General features: G+C 43.8%; 1 protein-coding gene across 1 annotated transcript in view; it reads left to right on the forward strand.

The window, feature by feature from the left end:
• Positions 1-18,750, forward strand: part of Pkp2 (plakophilin 2) — a 55,358-nt gene extending 36,608 nt beyond the window's left edge. The window contains exons 7-13 of the mRNA XM_038345406.1: positions 4,431-4,548; positions 5,573-5,737; positions 6,808-6,981; positions 11,659-11,812; positions 13,765-13,954; positions 15,341-15,428; positions 18,209-18,750. Coding sequence (XP_038201334.1) covers positions 4,431-4,548; positions 5,573-5,737; positions 6,808-6,981; positions 11,659-11,812; positions 13,765-13,954; positions 15,341-15,428; positions 18,209-18,277 — 958 coding nt within the window. The 3' untranslated portion in view covers positions 18,278-18,750. The remainder of the gene's footprint in view (positions 1-4,430; positions 4,549-5,572; positions 5,738-6,807; positions 6,982-11,658; positions 11,813-13,764; positions 13,955-15,340; positions 15,429-18,208) is intronic.
• The last annotated feature ends 1,500 nt before the right edge of the window (positions 18,751-20,250 follow it).

A 20,250-nucleotide genomic window follows, 5' to 3' on the forward strand; every position in this document is an offset into this window, starting at 1 on the left:
CAGTGGTGAGAGTGGGATATTGAAGTCTCCCACTATTATGTGTGGGGCTCAATGTGTGATTTAAGTTTCTGTAATATTTCTCTTACAAATGTGGGTGCCCTTGTGTTTGGGGCATAGATGTTCAGAATTCAGACCTCATTCTGATGGATTTTTCTTTTGATGAATATGAAATGTTCTTTTCCATCCCTTTCTTTCTCTTACTCCGACTGACTGTAAAGACACTGCTGTAGTAGGGGTATTTGGCTCAGCTCAATGAGTAGTAGCCATTTTTGGATATTTTATAACTATCATCAAAAGAATTTTTTTCTTGTACTCTGAAGCAAAAGTAATTTTAAAGTTGATGCTACGTCTTTAGGACTGTTTATTTCTATTTTTTGTTTTATGAAGGGTTGTTTTATTTTACTTCCTTTCATGGCTACAGAGAATTGGACCTCGGACTTCATAGATGCTAGGCAGGTTCCCCACTTAGTGCCCTGTAGTGGTTTAGTGTCTACTTGACATTCTTTTGAAAACTGATCATATCATTACTTGTTGATTGATTAGCAGCTTTATTTCTTTGGTTTTTAACTTCTGAGGTCCTTTATATGTTCTAGAATTAACCCCTCATTTGAGGTGTAGCTGGACATTTTTTCCCTCATTCTGCAGACTGTTTATTGTTTCTTTTTCTGCACAGAAACTTTTTAATTTCATATAGTTTCATTTTTCAATTCTTGGGACTGTTTCCTATGCTATCGGAATTCTATTCCGGTTCTTTAATCTACTGTATGAATGGTGATTCCATTGTGACACCATTAATCCTAACGGAGACATGCCAGTCTTCCTTTTAATTCTAGCAAGGGCCAAGGTACTTTGTGCTCCCTTTTCCTTTGACGCTCAGGAATGTGAGAGGTAAACAATCTTGGAGAGAGTCCAGAACAGCAGATTTGCTCCCAGACAAGGAATCTGAAACATTTGGAAACTGTGAAGTCTGAGACCTCTTCAGAGGTGCATAGAGGTCGGAATCAATCCCCTGACCCCAGTAAAAGCCATGCGGGGTGGGGGGTGGGGTGGGGAGGAGAGGGGTGCAGGAGCCTGGATCAGTTCTTTGCTGAAGACACCACATTGGCCTAGTGGGGTGAGCCTTGCGTGAACTCTCTTCCTCGCTGCTCACTTGTTACTGGGGGCTGGCTTAGAAGCTCAGTCTTACTTTGCAATAGGATGGTTATTTTAGTATATTTAATTTATGCTTCTGAGGTATTTTCCATGCTTAGTCTCCATTGGGTTACATACAGGAAAGAATAATAAAAAGTATTTCTCAGGATTCAGGAGGCACTTTGTAAAAGGATATATTCTGTATAAATTAATTCTGTTTCTTACAAACTATAAAGATTAACTGTTGGAAAACGCTTTCAGATAAATGTCATTTTACATAAATTATTGGTTTTTATCAGAGCAGAGTAGTAGTAAATTACTTTCTATCTAATGATTTCTGTCCACAGGTGAAGTGAGATAATCTACCCTTGTTTATATTTTTGGATAGCTGAGTGAGATGGGAAATATTTTTGGTATGCAAGGTCAGTCCTGCACATCAGGGTTCCGTACACTTCCTGTCAGCAAAGGTGTCAGCTGCCAGAGCCCCTGATAAGGCCAATTTCAAGCCAGCAGAGTGGCGGCTGGACAATAAAGACTAAAGACAACAGTTACTGCGGTGAGGCTGGCAGCAGCACCCCCTGCATTACCGTCTGACCCAGAATAAACGCTCTGAAGTCACTCAAAGCTAAGTCCTCTTTGCAGCTGCGCAGGAGATCCAGTGAGTGAGCAAGGCTGACCTTTGAAGTGTCAGGTCAACTTTAAAGGGTCGTCTCTCTCATCCAGAGGTTGGAAAAAGATCAGAAGCTTTGAAACCTAAAGAACATTTTCTTGTGGTTGGGGACATATGATATTTGCTAAACAAAGTGCAGGAAGAGTGAATGTTGGATGAAGTTTCCTCTCTGCTGCACCACTCCGCACAGAATAAAAACACAGTTCTATAGGGCTGGAGAGATGGCTCAGCAGCTAGCAGCACTGGATGCTCTTATAGAGGACCCAGGTTCAGTCCCAGCAGCCACACAGCTCACAGTCATCTGTATAGCCAGTCTTGGGGGGTCTGACTCCTTCTTCTGACCCCCACAGACACTGCAGGACATGGTGTACAGACCCATACATATAAAATGAAATGGGAGGAAACTGTCCTCCCTTCCTGATGTTACCACTCATTGGTTGTCAGCAGGAAAAGTAGCTTAAACTCATTTTGCTTCTTCTTCATGTGAGAAATTGGGAGGGAGAAAAGAATGTGTTTTCACTTCCTGTGGAGCTGATGCATCTTCCCAGGACGAAGTGTCCACTCTGCACGGAAGAGTCACTACAGAACTGTCTCATTGCTTCCAAAGTCAGTGTTCTCAACAGATGAACAGCGGACTGACAAAGAAATCAGGCTAAAGGAGACATGGGCTCCTCCTAAGCCCAGGGGAATGCACGAGGACCGGACCCTCATTTGACCTTAGCAGTGGAAAAGAACAGTGGTTGACTCTGGTGCCCTTCATGGTCTGAAACATGCCACAGGAATGGATATGAAGGGTTGAAATAATCAGCGTGCTTCTTAGCAGACTGCAGGACTGGCGATGGCCCAAAGCAGACAGAGGCAGATGGTGCCAGTGTAAATGACCATTTAAGAAAATGCTGTAGTCCACATGATTTTTGTTTCCATTTAACAAACCCATTAGTTATCTTTTTAAAATGTCTTCATTACTGGGAGGGATACGCGTGTGACGGTCAGAGGACAACTTGGCCACTCAGTTCTCTCTGCCCTGTGTGCACCAGTTATAAACTCGGCTCCCCAGGCTTGGCAGCAAGTTCCTTTACTTCCAAGCTGTCTCATAGGCCTTTGTTATCTTGTCTTGAAATTGACAAAGTAGCAGCAAAAGTCATGGTAGTGAAGTGTTTGAAGAATCATGGTCAGTGAAGGAATCTTGTTAATGACACATTTTTCATTGTGTCAGTTCCACAGCCATTAAATTGTTAATGCTGTCTTCCCTCCACCGTGAAGCTGAAATGCGAAAGTAAAGCAGCCAAGCATTGGTTGCACAGAGGCCAGGGAACTGTAATATGTCTGCTCCCGTGTCCGCACATTTGCTCCTTTGAAAGCAGTATTTGGAGACAGAAAAGTATTCAGAAGTCACTTAATGCAGTTATATTTTTAAATAGAGAAAATAAGACCCCAGAAGTTCTTGAACTATTAGTCTAACAGTGACACTGCCTGAGACATTATAAAGAAAATCTCCTGAATATATTTTTGATATTTTACTTGTCCATAAACAGACATGACATAGTTTACAATATTTCTTTTCAATTAAAGTTGGCAAAAGGAATAGGGGGCAGTTCTCAAATTCCAAAATCTAACTTTTTTTTAGTATTCTTTTTATTTTATGTATACGCCTGAGTTTATGTGTACCATGTGCATGCAGGAGCCTACAAAACCCAGAATGCACCAAGGCTTCTGGAGCTGAACCTGGTGCCATCCTTACAGCCCCTTTCTGAACCTGGCTCCTCCTAGCCATCTCTACAGCCTGTTTTCTTGTTGACAGATGTGTTAACATTTTTCAGGGGAAAATTTTTTGAGTGGCTAATGATTAAAAGAAAAACTCAATGCAAAGAAATATAGAAGCAATAATGCCAGAATATAAATATGACCTGAATCTGCAGCGTGATCACCAAGTACTTTGCTTTAACATATTTGATGAGCTTCATTTCTGTATAAGGAAGTAGCTTCCGCTTGTGCTCATGGCTTTAGCAAAGTTAGAGAAGACTAAGCACAAAGATGCTCCTAGGTCAGGCGTCACAGACCCCGGGAAGTGCACGTTCTCTACAGCCTCTGCCGTCTGGAGGAGAGGACCGGCATGTTTACAGTATCGGGCTTAATAGTTGTCAATAACAGTTTGTATAAAAACCTTCAAGACTCCAGCAACAGAATCCAACACACTTCTACAGATAAGAAATGCGAAGCCCAGACAACTTCAGGTTATTTAGAGTGAAGACATGGAGCCAGCTGGGACTTGGACACACAACATAATGCTGTGTCCAGTGTGCTGTATTATTTAATTACAAACATTTGCCTCAAATCTGCCTCTCAGAAATATGGACAAGATTTAATAAGTCATGCTTGGGCCTTAATAACATGGAATGAGGCAAGCTCTCATATTTTTGCTTGTTTGCCAGGTTCCAAACACCTGGAAGAAGCCTTAAATGAAGCTTTGAAACTCAGGCCTATTGGGTTCCTAGCACAGGCCTTGTACGGGCCTTTGGGATGCATAGCACGTGTGCCACACAGACTTTGGGGATTCATAGTACATGTCTCACACAGACCTTCAGGATAGAGAAAATGCATCTTAACAGTTTCTTGTTGTTCTTGAAAGAAACATGAGCTCAGCTGGCCCTGATGGGAGGAAGACAATGAGAAGATGTGATGGGCTCATTGACTCGTTGGTCCATTATGTCAGAGGAACCATTGCAGACTACCAGCCAGACGATAAGGTAACTCCAGAGTTAAACATCCTCACGCCAGCCTACTGGTAAAAATCATCGCTTGATGTAGTTTTATACCTTGACTTGCTTTCTGAGCCTAAGGCTTTCATTACGTGCTTAGATACTTAAATTTCTATCTAGCCTTAGGCTCAGAGTTTTTCCACACCCAAATTTCCAACACACGTTTTAACATCTCATGTTCAACAATAAACCCTTAAATTCATTTCTTCCATCACATATCAGCATAATCAGCATATCTGGGGCTGGAGATTGTAGGTTAGTGGGAAGCACTGGCCGGACATGTATAGTATTGTCACTGAGTGAGTGACTGGTGAAGAGAAGAGTGAGTGAATGCTCACCGCCTACCAACAGACGACGGCAATATGGATGACCTCAGGCCGCTCCTCCTCCCACCCACCCTCTGTGCACCGGCTGCCACTTCTCCAGCGCCACACCTGCTGCTTCCATTTGTGTGTCCTCTACACTAGCGCACATGCAATACACCGTCTGCCACTTCTCCAGCGCCACACCTGCTGCTTCCATTTGTGTGTCCTCTACACTAGCTATTATAGCGTCCTCCTAACAGGTCACTGTAAGCAGCGTCATAACTGTCCTCCGTATTAGTGTGGCTACTGGTTTATGTACGGGAAGTTTAAATTTGTTCTGGACATAGGATTTTTAGACATACTCTAAGGGGCTAGAACTATAGCTCACTGGTAGAGCATTTGACCACTGTATAAGAGCCCTGGGTTCAGGCTCCAGATATGTTAAAAAAGGGTTGGGTTGGGGGAGGCTACCCGTTATTTTAAGAAACTTGATTCTGTATTTTAACAGAGTACTCGTGACCATTTGTTCTTGGTCTCACATTAGCCGTCCCAGCTGTCCTGGTACTCCTGCGTACCTTATTGTCCAAGCATACTAAACTGCATGCAGTAAGCCTTTTGAGAGCTGAGCCTAAATAACCTTGCGGTAGACAAGGCATGTGAGAGCGGTGTCACTATGACTGTGAGCAGGAGTCATGCTCTTCCCGCAGGCCACAGAGAACTGTGTGTGCATTCTTCATAACCTCTCGTACCAGCTGGAGACGGAGCTCCCAGAGAAGTATTCCCAGAGTATCTACATGCAGAACCGGAATATCCAGACGAACAGTAACAAGAGTACCGGCTGTTTTGGCACTCGAAGTAGGAAAGTAAAAGAGGTATGTCAGGGATCTTTTGAGAGGCAGCCAGGGATGAAGGGGGAATGGGGGTGGGGAGATGCTCACTCCTTGTCCCACATCAGTCCTCCCAAGAGGCTCCACCAATAAGAAAACTTTGTTAGTTTTCCTACATCAATTCGGTGACTGGGTGAAGGGGATAAAATTCAGTCCCCACTAATCTGACTCCAGATTTGTGCCGTTAGTGATTAAACCTTGCTGTCCCGTGTCCTTTGTGGGCCGTGATACAATCACTGTTTAAGCATTACCAGAAGCGTTGGTGTTTTCATGGTGTATCCTAAAAATAAACTATGAACACATTAAAAGCAAATTTCCTAGAAAAGATAACATATCTCTTTCAGAACTGACATAAAAGTGAAAAGAATGTATTCTTAGTGTTAGTGTATTCTTGAATTTGGAAAATGGCTGGTAAATTTAGATCCTTGATACGATCCCAAACACTTCCATAAGCCTTTGAGGGAACCAGACCTGCTCCCTGATCTTCAAAATGATGGTGTGATGCGAGAGGTACAGATTGTCTTAAGATCGACTCAAAAGGACTCCAAGGGAAATACTGACTCACGGAATATAGGACAAGGTGGAAGCTGCAGTGGGTGCAGCCACAGGGTCCCACTGCTCTACCCCAGGAGACATGAACAACCGTACCAGCTTGCTTACACTCTGACCTCCCAAGAGAGCGAGAGAGACCTCTCCTGTCCCCAATAAGAGATCACATCAGCACACAAAAGCCACACCCTAAGGCTGGGACCAAAAAAGGTATTGATGGAAATGAATTCCCATACCAGTGGTGACCATTTAGGATCTAGGTTAGATGCAGCTGGAGACAGTTTCAGAAGCACCTGTGTTTAATTCTCTTAATGCGAAGTGTAAAGTTGGAGAGTGTGAGAGTTCCTTAGAAAGACATAATTACTGTGAGCTAAAATTTAAGTAACTGAAAATCATATATCCTGTTTCCTGATTTGCTAGTCTTTCTAGACAGTATTTCTGGTCTGTTGGTGTGGGTACAGAGGTCCTAGGCATCACTTGAAGTGCATTTACTCTTGTGTGCTCAGCAATACCAAGACGTGCCTATGCCCGAGGAGAAGAGCAGCCCCCGGGGCATGGAGTGGCTGTGGCATTCCATTGTGATAAGGATGTATTTGTCCTTAATTGCCAAGAGTGCCCGGAACTATACCCAAGAGGCCTCATTAGGAGCGCTCCAGAATCTCACAGCAGGAGGTGGCCCGGTAAGTCTTGTGACAGCTTTTCTACTTTTTAAAATGAGGGCATTGTAGACACATCTACCTTTGGTGCAGAGGTGAAGCAATCAGGTAGGAGCAAGGTTTCCTCATTCCAGCCAAGACAGTTCTCAGAAACCACCAGGGTTTCAACCTTCTACTGCCTTCAACCTCAGTTTCTGGAAAGCCGCGTCAGACTGCAATTACAAAAACAACGCCTTGGCTTTTATTTTGTTTAGTCCTTCTGCCATTACAGTCCTCAGAATTCTGCCCCAAAGGAGTTGACAAAAATACAGAGGGAAAGGAAGGAATTTCTCATATGGAAATCAGATGTCTGGGGTGGGTCTGTCTTCTTCCAGGATTAGTTTTGACCGACTCACTCCACCTCTGGATTCTGTTCCTGTGTGCCGTTTGGTAATGAGGACAGCTGGAAATGACAGCAGGCTTACATTTAACAGCCTCTTGTCCTCACAAATATTGCTATTAAGAACTCAGGTATCTCACTGGTCCATTTGGCCTGGTCTGGGTAAAGTGCCCAGGGTACAGGTTTGTGCTGGCAGGGGTCACTTGCCTCTTGCACTACCTGCAAAGGATGTGTTCCCTCACAGAAAGTCTGTTCACACCAGAAGAAGTGGTGTATTCTTGGTCGGCAAACAGTGGTGCCTACACCAGCACGGGACTTGAAAGGGCAGCTGCGCACCTGTGACTTGGGAGCCAGCCCATCCACAGGGCAGAGCTCATTCTCTTTCCAGAGACTTACTTTTATCATCAGAGCCAAAGCATATGGCAGAAGGAAGGCTGTTACCTGTGCCGTATAGTGTGTGCCTGCTATGTGTTTCTATATTCCATTTTAAATTATTGTTAGAACTAAGTTTATATTTACCTAGACGATGAAGTAATCGCTCCAGAGTGGTTCATTACACAACCAGTCTTTGTATGTGTGTGTGTGTGTGTGTGTGTGTGTGTGTGTGTGTGTGTGTGTGTGTATTTAGCTACATAGCTGAACACTCTTGGAGGGAACAGAAACTTTTGAGAAAATGTATCTGTGTCTAGTATAAGTGTCTTCACATAGAATCCACCTCACCATTACAATATAGCTAAGAATACCAACCATTGTTTATATGATTTGTCAGAAGCATGCTTGTGAACAAAGAGAAAGGAGGAACTCCGTTGTTTCCAACAAGAGAAACTTTGTCATTTTTATTAGCTAACTGGGGACTAGTGGTAAAGGAGGGAAGCCATGTGAGGCAGGACAGCACAAGCCACACTAAGGTGTCGGAACATCATTCTGAAGGCAGCAGATAAGTACTAGCTGCTTAAATCTGATGGGATTTTGGAACAAGCTTTATTCCAGATCTGCCGTTAGTATTTAAAATCAGCAAGATTTTTTTGTTTTTGTTTTGTTTTCATTTGCATTGATGTTTTTCCTGCATGTATGTCTGTATGAGTGTGTCAAGTGTGTCAGATCCCCTGGAACTGGAGTTAGAGACAGTTGTGAGTCACCATGTGGTGCTGGAAATTGAACCTGGGTCCTCTGAAAGAAAAGACAGAGTGATATTCCTCCAGTCCCTTACTTACACCTCTCTCTCTCTCTCTCTCTCTCTCTCTCTCTCTCTCTCTCTCTCTCTCTCTCTCTCTCTCTCTCTCTCTCTGAAAGTTCTCTTACATACCTCTGGCTGTTCTGGAACTCACTATGTAGACCAGGCTGGCCTTGAACTCACAGAAATTCACCTGCATCCGTCTCCCAGGTGCTATGATTAAAGAATGTGTGCCACCACCACCCAGCCCAAAATCATCAAGTTAATCAGCACCATTTGAGGTCATGGGGGAAGCTGGCTGAATGAGATTGCAGAAATGCTAATCTGAAAATGTACTATTTATTCTAGCAATATAACAAATCTGAAAAAAATCAGAAAAGGCAAAGCTAAATGAACCAAACAGTAGTAGAGTGTTGTTGGGAGGCGAAGTTAAACTAGGATGAAATGACAGCATGTTATAGACACACGTGTTTATGTGATAGCTCGGGCAACTCCAGCGTTAGTGCAGACGCTAGCAGGAGACAGTTAGTGATGTGAAGTTTAGGAATTAAGGGTGCGAAAAAGGGACTAATCTTGGCGATAAATGTGATAGAAAATAGAGAACAAGAACAAAAAGGTATTCAGAGCTCTACGGTCACACAGGACAATGTTCTTCTGGTTCTGTGTCACAATAAGACTAAGTAGTTGACGTCTGGAAAGAATTGAAGCTGAAAGCCTAGGAGGTGCGAAGTGGTTAGTTTGCTTAGCTGCATGGATAGGAAGTAGAAGGCTGACAGCCAGTCTTCCAAGCCGTCAGATAAAATATACATGTAGATGGCATATGGGGAGAGAGCAATGCCCATCTTTCCTCTTCACCCAAGCTCTGGAATTGTACCTAAGAAACAGCTTCCTTTCTGCATATCTCTGGGGAAGACATCTTCTTAGAGGAGAAGAGTTGATGGAAGATAAACAGTTGCTACAAAGTATTTAAAGTAGTAATAATTCACTTCCTTTAGCCATGGAAACGTTGACACTAAATTAAAGTGATGTACAGTTTCCTGAGGAATATTAAATATAAACACAAAAATAGTTTTAGAGATCCCATATTCCTCTTAGTTCTACATTAGGACCCTCAATTCTAGAAAATAGAATTGAGAAAATGAAGAATACAGGTGGTGGTAGGAGGCAGTGTTTATAGGAAACAAGAAAGATAAGCATCCTGAAGAAGGGATAAGAATCACAAGAATTGTTGTCATGGTAGCCTCATATTAACTTCAAATGGAAGTTTAATATAAAGTCACAACACGAGCTAAGGCTACAGAACTAGAAAGGGCTAGAAAAGGCCAGGTCAGCATTTAGATCCTGAGTAAGATTTTCCTAGGCCTGACCTAGCAGTAGTCTCAGATACACAGACTGTGGTAATCCATGCCAGTGCTCTGGAGGCAGACAGATCTCAGTGAGTTCAGGGGAAGGCTGATCTACATAGCAAGTTCAGTGAAAGCAGATTACATGGTAAGAAAACATAATCCAGCTAGCAGTGTGTTGCCTTTTCAAACATCTAATATCTACCTGACAGTGCACATATGAACTCACAGGGAGTGAGACAGCATACATAAGACCTGCATAAGCTCAAGCCAAAAAAAAAACCCCAGTGGTGGGGCTGGGGAGACACATGAAGAGCTGCTGGGGTTTGGTAGCTGCTGAGAAAGAGAAAGTCAGTTTTCTTTAGTGCGAAGATCCCTGATGAGTCGGCCATACTCCAGGGCAGGCCACACCTAATAGTAGTGAGCAGCACCAACTGGAGTGGAGTTTCTTTCCTTCTTTCTTTTTCATTTTATAGGCAAATATGAGTTTATTCTGGAGCCATTATGAGTGGCCATGGCCTGGGAACAGATTTAGGTTACCCCAAATTCCATGTTCCAGCATGGATGCAGTTTCATGAAGGTTTATAGTTTTACAGAGCAAAGAGTCGTAAGCCGAGGCAACTTTAACTACACTGGTGGGTACCGCGGAGAGGCGGTACATCAAGATGGGCTCTTAAAAGAAGACAGTTCAAAGTTGGGTGGGGAAGGGAGGATCAGGAGAGAGTTAGGAGAAGAGATAAATATGGCAAACACATTATATTTTCGAAACCCTCAAAGAACTAATAAAAATGCTTCTTAAAAATCCCAGTTCTCTTTTTGTAATGAATTGGGTTTGTAGTTTAGAAATAAGTAAGTTTGTTGAAATATGTTAGTTACCAAAACTTGAACCAGAAGAAACAGGACTGATAACCAAGCATCAGCTACTAAATGAAGCCCCGTGGTAACAGAGGAGCTGTGTTCTCACCCCAGGTGGCAGCCTAAGAAAAACAAAGACTCTGGGTCACAGTATAAGTGGCCAGCAGCCACGTGACCAAATTTGACCAAACCCACAAAGATGAGCTTGTATTAGGTGAATAGTTCAAGAAGATAGAAAAATGGTGCTATGTAATTAAGTTTATATTACTCAACCCTTGATTTTAAAAGTTCAGCCCTAGAGGACTGGGAGTTGCTCAGTGGCCACATACACTTCCTTGCAAGCACAGGGATCTCAGTTTGACTGCCCTAGACCCACATAAAAAGCCAACGTGTCCACCTTGGAGGAACGAAGACATGTGAATCCCAAGAGCTTGCCAGCCAGCCTAGCAGAAACAGCAGGATTCAGGCTCACTGAAACCCTGGCTCAAGGGGATAAAGTGGAGGACACTGGAAGGCATGGGAGTTCCTCTCCGTCCTCCACAGCATGTGCAGGGTGTGTCCATACACACGTTAAAACTTTAGGTGTAATACAAAGTAAAGTCAATCTATGTACTTATAAACACAGATGCACAAAAATAATGAGTAACCTTTCTGTTGTTGTTGTTTTTCGAGACACGGTTTCTCTGTGTAGCCCTGGTTGTCCTGGAACTCACTCTGTAGACCAGGCTGGCCTCAAACTCACAGAGATCCACCTGCATCTGCCTCCCAAGTGCCAGGATTAAAGGTGTGTGTCACCACTGCCCAGCTGAAAAGAAATATTTTTACTTAACAATTATATTGAAAATCCCTAGAGTTCTAGCTTTTATTGTCCCCCAACCTCTGGAATCTGCAGAGAACTTCTTTCTCTGATAGCGAATGTGATAGCATTTACAGGATCTGTCTCACAACAGATGCCCACATCAGTAGCTCGAATGGTTGTCCAGAAGGAAAATGGTCTTCAGCACACCCGGAAGATGTTGCACGTGGGTGATCCCAGTGTGAAAAAGACTGCTGTCTCCCTGCTGAGGAATTTGTCACGGAACCTTTCTCTGCAGAATGAAATTGGTGAGTTGAAGACTGCATGTCATAGGTGCTCAGTGAACTTCCAAGTGCAGGAGGCCGGTGATAAGTGGGCCCGCCTTTGCTGCACAGGAGGGCAAGCTCCCTCCTTCCATCCAGCCTTTTCTCCATTTGTCTTGATGACTTGCAGGAGAGAACTCTTGGACCACACTCTGTCTGCGTGCTGGCTGTTCCATTCACGGGGTCTGTCTCATCTGCATGTGGGTCATCAACATAATTACAGTTGCACCATTACAACTTTAAAGTTGTAAACTGCTCTATATTCAACATGTAATTTATGCAATAGGACCCATCTTGATTCTGATGTTTTAATAGCCAAGAATAAGTAAAAATTCATCTCAATATATGTTGTGTTTTTAAATGAGATTTTCTAGCCAGATAGGTTTTCATTTATTTCATTATTCATCTGTTTGTCTGTCTGTCTATCTATCTATCTATCTATGTATCTATCTATCTATCTATCTATCTATCTATCTATCTATCTATCTATCTATCTATGTATCTATCTATCTATGTATCTATCTATCATCTATCTATCATCTATCTATCTATCATCTATCTATCTATCATCTATCTATCTATCTATCTATCTAGAATGAATATAGATATGTGGATATAGATTTAGATAGATGCCTTCCCATAGTATATTGTAGAATGTATTTTATTGGTGCCTGTACTTTCCTAAGACAACTAAATATGATAGATCCCTTTCATTGCTGCTCTTCCTCAGCCTTGACCGTGTGTGTTTCCTTAGCCTGGATCTATGAGGGGATCTCCTGGTTGGTGATGAAAAGGATGTGGCACCCAGCTCAGCGGTGGCTGGGGCCTTCCTGTTTTTTGTCAGAATTATTTCCATATTGTCCACATAAGTTGTGAAAGGAATACTCGTGTTCCCAAGGTCTTTTAGTCTGGGGTTTAACCTTCTGATAATAACTTGCATGAGGTCACAGTTAATGGGCATAAACTCCTGGGCTCACCCAGAACAACCTGTGGAGGAAGGTTCTGTTGCTTCCAGTGTTAGAAGTTAGAGACTTTTATCAGAGAGGGGGGCTAGCACGTGCACCCTGCAGTCGGGATGTCTGGAGAGTCTGTTGTGGCTTGTCCTGGTGTCTTAAGTTCCCCTCATTTTAACTGAACTAGAAGCTTGATTTTTTTAAGTGTATTTTAGTTAATTAAACATTTTCCTATAAGATAGTTAGGCTTTTGTGATTTTTTTCTAACATATATAACTCTATCCAAAATATCTTTGTGGAAATCTTTTTCAAATTTTAAGGTAATATCTGTATTGCCAGAAATTTCATTTCTGGATTGAAGAGTATGAAATTTTAAAGTGCTTGACATTTTTACTCTGTGGAAGAATTTTCAGCACCCTGGGAGCGGGCATTGGGTTTTCAGTACACTGAGAGTGGGCATTGGGTTTTCAGCACCCTGAGAGTGGGCATTGGGTTTTCAGTACACTGAGAGTGGGCATTGGGTTTTCAGTACACTCAGAGCGGGCATTGGGTTTTCAGTACACTCAGAGCTGGCATTGGGTTTTCAGTACACTCAGAGCGGGCATTGGGTTTTCAGTACACTGAGAGCAGGCATTGTGTTTTCAGATTTGATCATAAAGACTCAGCATTTTTTTATACATATGTCAACCAATGACCTGTAACTCCAGTACTTAGGGGGTGGGAGAGGCAGAGCCTAGGAGTTCACTGGCTAGCCAGTGCCCTAAAAACCAAGCCCTGGTTCAGTCAGACACCCTGTCTCAAAGCGATAGGTGGAAAGGGAATAAGGAAGACAAGCTGACAACCTGCTTGACTTTCATGTACGTGTGTGTGCAGGAGGCACACATACCAAACACTCATGTGTGTGTAACACACATGTTCACATACACACATCCTCCTAAAAGAAAAATCTTTCTAACCAAGCATTGTTTTTCCTTCAATTTGTAGCCAAAGAAACTCTACCAGATTTGGTTTCCATAATTCCCGACACAGTCCCAAGTACTGACCTTCTTGTTGAAACTACAGCCTCTGCCTGCTACACACTGAATAATTTAGTGCAGAATAGTTACCAGAATGCACGAGACCTTCTCAACACTGGAGGCCTGCAGAAAATTATGAACATCAGCGTAGGAGAAGGGTAAGTCCCCTAGTACCTGTCCCTGTTTCCCGCCACCACGACTGTATAAATGTTCTAGCTGCAGTTACCTTTCGCTGAGTCCTACGAGCAGCAAGACCACAGGCAACATCACAGATCTGGGTCATCATTCTCTTCTAGAAAACCCAGTCAGACAGGCGCCATCGTTTCTCTTACTTGTGGATTCTGGTGTTTACTGATGTAATTAATTAGCTTTCCAGAGCAATGGCTGTGATTTAAAAATTGTAGACTATTGGCAAAATGGGATTTTACCATATTCTATTTTAAAAAAGAAAAGTTCCAAACAGCGTAAAGATAAATGTTATGAATATAAAAACTTTTTGTCATTAAAGAACTTTATAGAGTTTTGAATATAAGGGACCTGTAACTTAAATGAATTTACTTCTTTCGAGTGACCCTGAATGTCCCTAGGATACGAAGAACTCCGTAGGAGGCTAATGTGACTCTCCTTCCAGCAAAGCTTCTGGTGTGGAAGAGAAAGCTGAGGCGGAGCCCAACATTTGTATACATTGTAGTTTTGCTCTCTGTATTCTTTTTTTTTAATGTGCATTGGTATTTTGCCATTAGTGTCAGGTCCTCTGGAACTGGAATTACAGACAGTCGGGAGCTGTCATGCAGTCCTAGGGATTGAACCCGGGCCCTCTGGAAAAGCAGTCAGTGGTCTTAACTGCTGAACCATCTCTCCAGCCCTGCCTTCTGTATTCTTGATTGCATGTTAATAGACCTTTGTGCCAAGGGAAATAAACCCACATTCTTTGTTTATGAAAGAAAATACAGCTGAGTGTAAGTAGGTAGTAGATGGTAATGAAATCTAAAAGAAAACTGACAGCTAGCCAGAAATGGGAAGTTGAGGGCACATTTAGAACTGGAGCATCAGAAGCCAGTGCGATGTCAAATGCAGTGGGGAACTGGATTGGGACAGTAAGTTCTCTGTCGACTCTGTTCTAAAGACACAATGATTTTAAACTATTTTGACAAGTACTGCTACAAGAGTGTATTTTATTAACCTGGAAAATTTGGTTTGCCCCACATTGGGAGGGTCCTTTTGTCCGGAGGCATGCACATGTCTTCGCTTGTTTTTCTGCACTGGAATCTGTAGATATGGACCATAAAAATACAAATGAAAGGCACTATAACTAAATTGAAGGATGTACAACATGTATAAATATTGTGGGTTTTTCTCTGTAACTTACTTATTTACCAGCGTTACCCTTATGATTTATAAAAGAGCCTCTAGCTTTCAAAGCTCATCCTCTGTGTGTGACCAGTGGCAACTGCTGAAGCTGCACCAGTGGCGACTTGAGGAATGAAAAGGGAATGGCCAGAGTCCATGTTCTCACTGACCCACACGCCTCTCTCTCTTTCCAGCTATGCCCCCAACAAGGCCAGCAAAGCTGCTTCTGTCCTTCTCTACACTCTGTGGACACATACAGAACTCCACAATGCCTACAAGAAGGTAAGAACACTGACACTTGACCTGGCCCTCAGCAGAAATCACCAGATAGCTGCACTTTCTTCTTTGTGTTTAAATAGGTTGGTTGTTGTGGTTGTCATCGTTGTTGTTTTGATTTGTTTTTTGAAAATTTCATACATGGGCACTGCATTGTCCCTCCCAAATTCAGGTTCTCTTCTTTAAGTATTATTGTTACATGTATATACACATATGCATGAGTACATATATAAATATATATGTGTACATATGTACATGTAACCTACTGAGTCCACTTAGCTTTGCTTGTATCCAAGACCTCATGCAATTGGACAACCTATGTGGGAGTTTAACCGTGGGAGTGATTGATTCTCCCTCTCACAGCGGCCCTTAGTCTATAGCTCTTCATCAGGGGAGGGGTGATGTGGGGTCACCCCTGTCCACACTGATGCGTCAGCTGGTGGTGCCATTTTGCTGGTCTTGTTCAATCATATTACTGAAAGTCCATGTGTTCATTTCCCCTGCCATATCTAGGGAATATGATCTATCAGCCGTGTTGTGGGCCTCTGGATCTTAAAATCTTTCTGTCCCTTCCATGATTTCCCTGAGCCTTAGACACAGGGTTGCATTCCAGATATATCAGTTGTGGTTAGGTACTGCACACTCCCACTGTAGATCTCTGTAATAGTCTCTGTATGTTGCAGAATAAAACTTGGATGAGGAGTGGGCGCTACACTTATCTGTGGCTCTAAGGGAAAGTCTTTGCAATACAGTTAAAAATGGTATTAGGTGTAGTGAGGAGGCAATCAGGCCTGCTTTTCGTCCTGCCCAGCTCCTGCCTGGCTAGCTTTACACCTGAAATAACAACACACAAACTGTATTCATTTAAACACTGCTTGGCCCATTAGCTCTATCCTCTTAGTGGCTAATTCTCACATCTTGATTAACCCATTTCTAATAATGTGTGTAGCACCACAAGGTGGTGGCTTATCGGGAAAGATTCAGCATGTCTGACCTGGTGGCTGGCTTCATGGCTACTGTCTGAGGCGTCTGCCTCACTGCCTTCTACCCAGCATCCTGTTCTGTTTTCTCCACCTACCTAATTTTCTGTCCTATCAAAGGGCCAAGGCAGTTTCTTTATTTAACCAATGAAATCAACACAAAACAGAAGACCCTCCCACATCAATTAGGATCTGGCAGTAGTATGCTGTCCTCTCGGGGAAATGACCTCTCCACAGCCTACAAAACCAGATATGACATCAGTCCTATGGGTGACCCTTAAGTCCAATTAGATGATTATTGATCATCTCTAAAATAAAGTGCCATTCTGGCAGTATTGTGGCTTTCTTGACAGGCCCGTTGTTGTGGCCCACGGACCTTACAGCTGGTTAGAGCTACTGACTGCTCCTCTCTTGGCCACTTACACAGCACCTTCCCATCTGTGGGCACCCCCTTAGGAAGGAGGCTCCAGTCAGCTCCAGCTCCATTCTTCCAAGTGCATGGCATCTTCAGCAATAGGGATTTACCTTTACGTTCTGTGGGCAACACGGGAAACGTTAACAACTTACATTGCTTTGGAAGTCTTTTGGACTCCTCTGACCAACAGATCAAGAGGATGTTTCTCATGCATGGTACTAGGGGTTTGTTAGGTACTCCACATGGCATAACTTCCTTAAACTATGTATCTATTTATACACATAGATATTACAGATAATTTTTGGAAGCATAAAATGAGTTCCCATGTCTTTTCAAACATCTTTAGTGTTATTTATCCTTCCCTCCTTCACTTTTTCTCCACATCGCCCTCCGTTTCCAGTGAAAGTGCCCCAGTTCGGTTCTTTCCGTTTCCACCTTTGTCACCTGTGTCTTGTCATTCCCACTCAAGAGCTTCCCTTACCCCCACCCCCACCTTCCCCTCACCCCCAGTCCCACCATCCCCTCAACCCCCCACCCCACCTTCCCCTCACCCCCAGCCCCACCTTCCCCTCACCCCCATCCCTCACCCCCACCCCCACCTTCCCCTCACCCCCAGTCCCACCATCCCCTCAACCCCCCACCCCACCATCCCCTAATCCCCACCCCACCTTCCCCTTACTCCCCAGCTCCCCCTTCCCCTTTCTCCCTTCCCCTCACTCCCTGGCACTACCTTGGTCTACTGCTGTGTTCCTGATTCTGCAGGTTCTCCAGGTTATTTACTTGCATCTGGAGATTAAGAGCTGGGAGCCACAAAGTGAGAGAGACATGGGACTCGTCTTTAGAGGCTGCGCACCTCACTCAGTAGAATGTTTTAGTTTCATCTATTTACCTGCAAATTTTATGACTTTTGTTTTCCTCTACAGCTGAATAGAATTCCATTGTGTACATGTACTGCATTTTTATTAAACATTCATCAGTTGAAGGGCATTTAGGTTGTTTCAAAAGATTTTCCACCAGCAGTTAGGGAAATAGAAATCAAAACTGCTTTGAGATTTCCCCTTACCAAAATCGGAAGGGCTAAGAAGGAGAGTACAAATGACAGGTGCGGTTCACAGCTGGGAGTGCAAGCTGGTGCAGCCACTCTAGAAATCAGTGTGGAGCACCCTGAAGCTAGACAAATCTACCTTAGGACCAGCTACACCACTCCTTGACATACGCCAAGGGGTTGACATCCTGCTTCCCAGACATGCTCAGCCATGTTCAATGCTGCTTACGTCACAGCTGTCGGGAAATGGAGCCAACCTAAGTGTTCTTCCGCTGATGAATGGATGAGACGTTTTCTTATGTGAGGATGTAGTAGCCTTTTACATTTCTGTCTGCTTCTTCCAAAGGCTCAGTTTAAGAAGACAGACTTTGTCAACAACCGGACCACCAAAGCCTACCACTCCCTTAAAGACTGACAAAGGTGGAAATAAACTCGGAAATTTCAGCTTCAGGGTTCCCCGCTATAAACCCCCCCCCCCACAAAGAAAACACCTATTTTTCTACTAACTGACCCAAGAAACCTCAGAAAGCATGCTTTGTTTATATTCTTTTGTATTTCCATCCCCTAAGTCTAGAAAATGAATAATCACAATATAATTTGGTTAGGCATCCTTAAGACTTCTACAAGGTCTGTTGTGCCCTGTAGAGCTCACGGACACCATCGTCCATGCTCACAGTACATGTGAATACATGTGGGTAACAGCCAAGGAGCAGCTGAGGAAAGACCTTGTGTGGCTAGACTTTTAAAGTGTGATTGACATTTCTGTCCTTTGTCTGGGCTTCATTCTTGTCCCTCATCTGCATGTTACTCCATTATTGAACCACAGGCTTGTGTTCAACCATACTGAACAGAACAGAGATGACAAGAATAAAGCTTTGGTGACAAGTCGTTTAATTTGTGATTTTTTTCAACCCTTTTGGGTCACTCTGCTTTATCTTTATCTTTCGAATTTAAATGAATGTAAGAAATGTAGATTCCAGAGCTGCATGGCACTAAGACAAGGGAGTTGAGAAGTGTCATAGCAAACTCTATGGCTCTAGAGGCTCACCCACCGGCGCCACTGCGATGAGCAAACATGTGGTGGAGAAATGGGAGAGAAGAGAAATGGAGCAACTCATGTGCTGTGGAGAGAGGTAGGACTGGAGACGCTGTTGTGGTGAGGAACAGGCTGGTGAGAGTGGCCTGCACTGCCACCTGGAGCCAAGTGATGTCTGGACCTCTGTTGCTTCCAAGGTGGCTCCATGATAGCCAGGGGTCTGTGTTGATGTCTGTGGCTCCTATTACCACCAAAGGTCATGAGGATGCCTGTGGTCTGGATGGACTGCCACCCAAAGCCATGTTGATGTCCAAGAGCCATGCCGTGCCGAGCTGACCCTGCCCCCGAGAGTTTGCCCTGCCCTCACAGGAGAGTTGGGCCTGCCCCTCCCTGACTGCTGCTTGCAGGGAAGCTGACCCTGCCCCTTGCCTGAGTGGGGATGCCCAGCGGGAGGCCTGGGCTGACCAACTCAGCTATCACCCAGGCCCACCCCAACATTTCTCCCATCTGTGACCTACTGGAGTTCATAAAGGGACTAGACCTGCATAGCTATAGCCACAAAGTCTCCATGACTACAACAGCATGGTATCTAAGAGGAGTCTTGGGGGGGTCCAGTATGGATGGTCTAGCAGAAGCCAGAGGCCTTGAACCAGACCAACAACTTGTTGCAATGAACATTATACAAGTAAAGCCGTTGGGCACAAGGGCCTACTGCACAGCACACCGCAGCTCCCATTACCACTGCGGCGAATATGTTTATGAAGGACAAGTGGGCAAGGAAGAGGAGCAAAGTGGGGTTTTTTATTATTATTTTTATTATTATTATTATTAGTTTTTCCTTTCTTTTTTGGAGGGGAGGGTACAAGGGTGGAGGGTGGACAAGGAAGGACTCAGAAATGAATGGGATCGGGCACATGATCTGAAATTCTCAAAGAATAAAAAAATAATGTTTTAAAAAGTCTGGCTATGTATAAAGACAAATATTGGTTCTGAAATTCCATGTTCTCCCTAAGCATTGTATAAATGGAGTTTTCACTTCAAGAAATCATGTCTGTGTAATGTCACCACTGGGTGTTGATCTCTTGGTCCACTGTGGTCTGGACTTTGCTGCCCACTGAGGTCGGGACAAGAATCCTTTGTTCTTCGGCAAGGTTCCGATGGGAGCAGTGGGGCCAGGCAAGGGCCCTGAGAGCAGCTGGTTTGAATGAATCAGTGTCAACGTTGTCCAACTTTGACAGTGGGATCCAGGGCCGCTGCAGCTCATTCTTTCTCCCTGATACAAGACAAGAGAGCCCTCGAGAAGGGGCTGGAAGCCATTGGAACTGGGAAGTACCAGCCTTGGGCAGATCAGC

The sequence above is a fragment of the Arvicola amphibius genome, chromosome 10, assembly GCF_903992535.2.
Source record: "Arvicola amphibius chromosome 10, mArvAmp1.2, whole genome shotgun sequence".
Taxonomy (NCBI): domain Eukaryota; kingdom Metazoa; phylum Chordata; class Mammalia; order Rodentia; family Cricetidae; genus Arvicola; species Arvicola amphibius.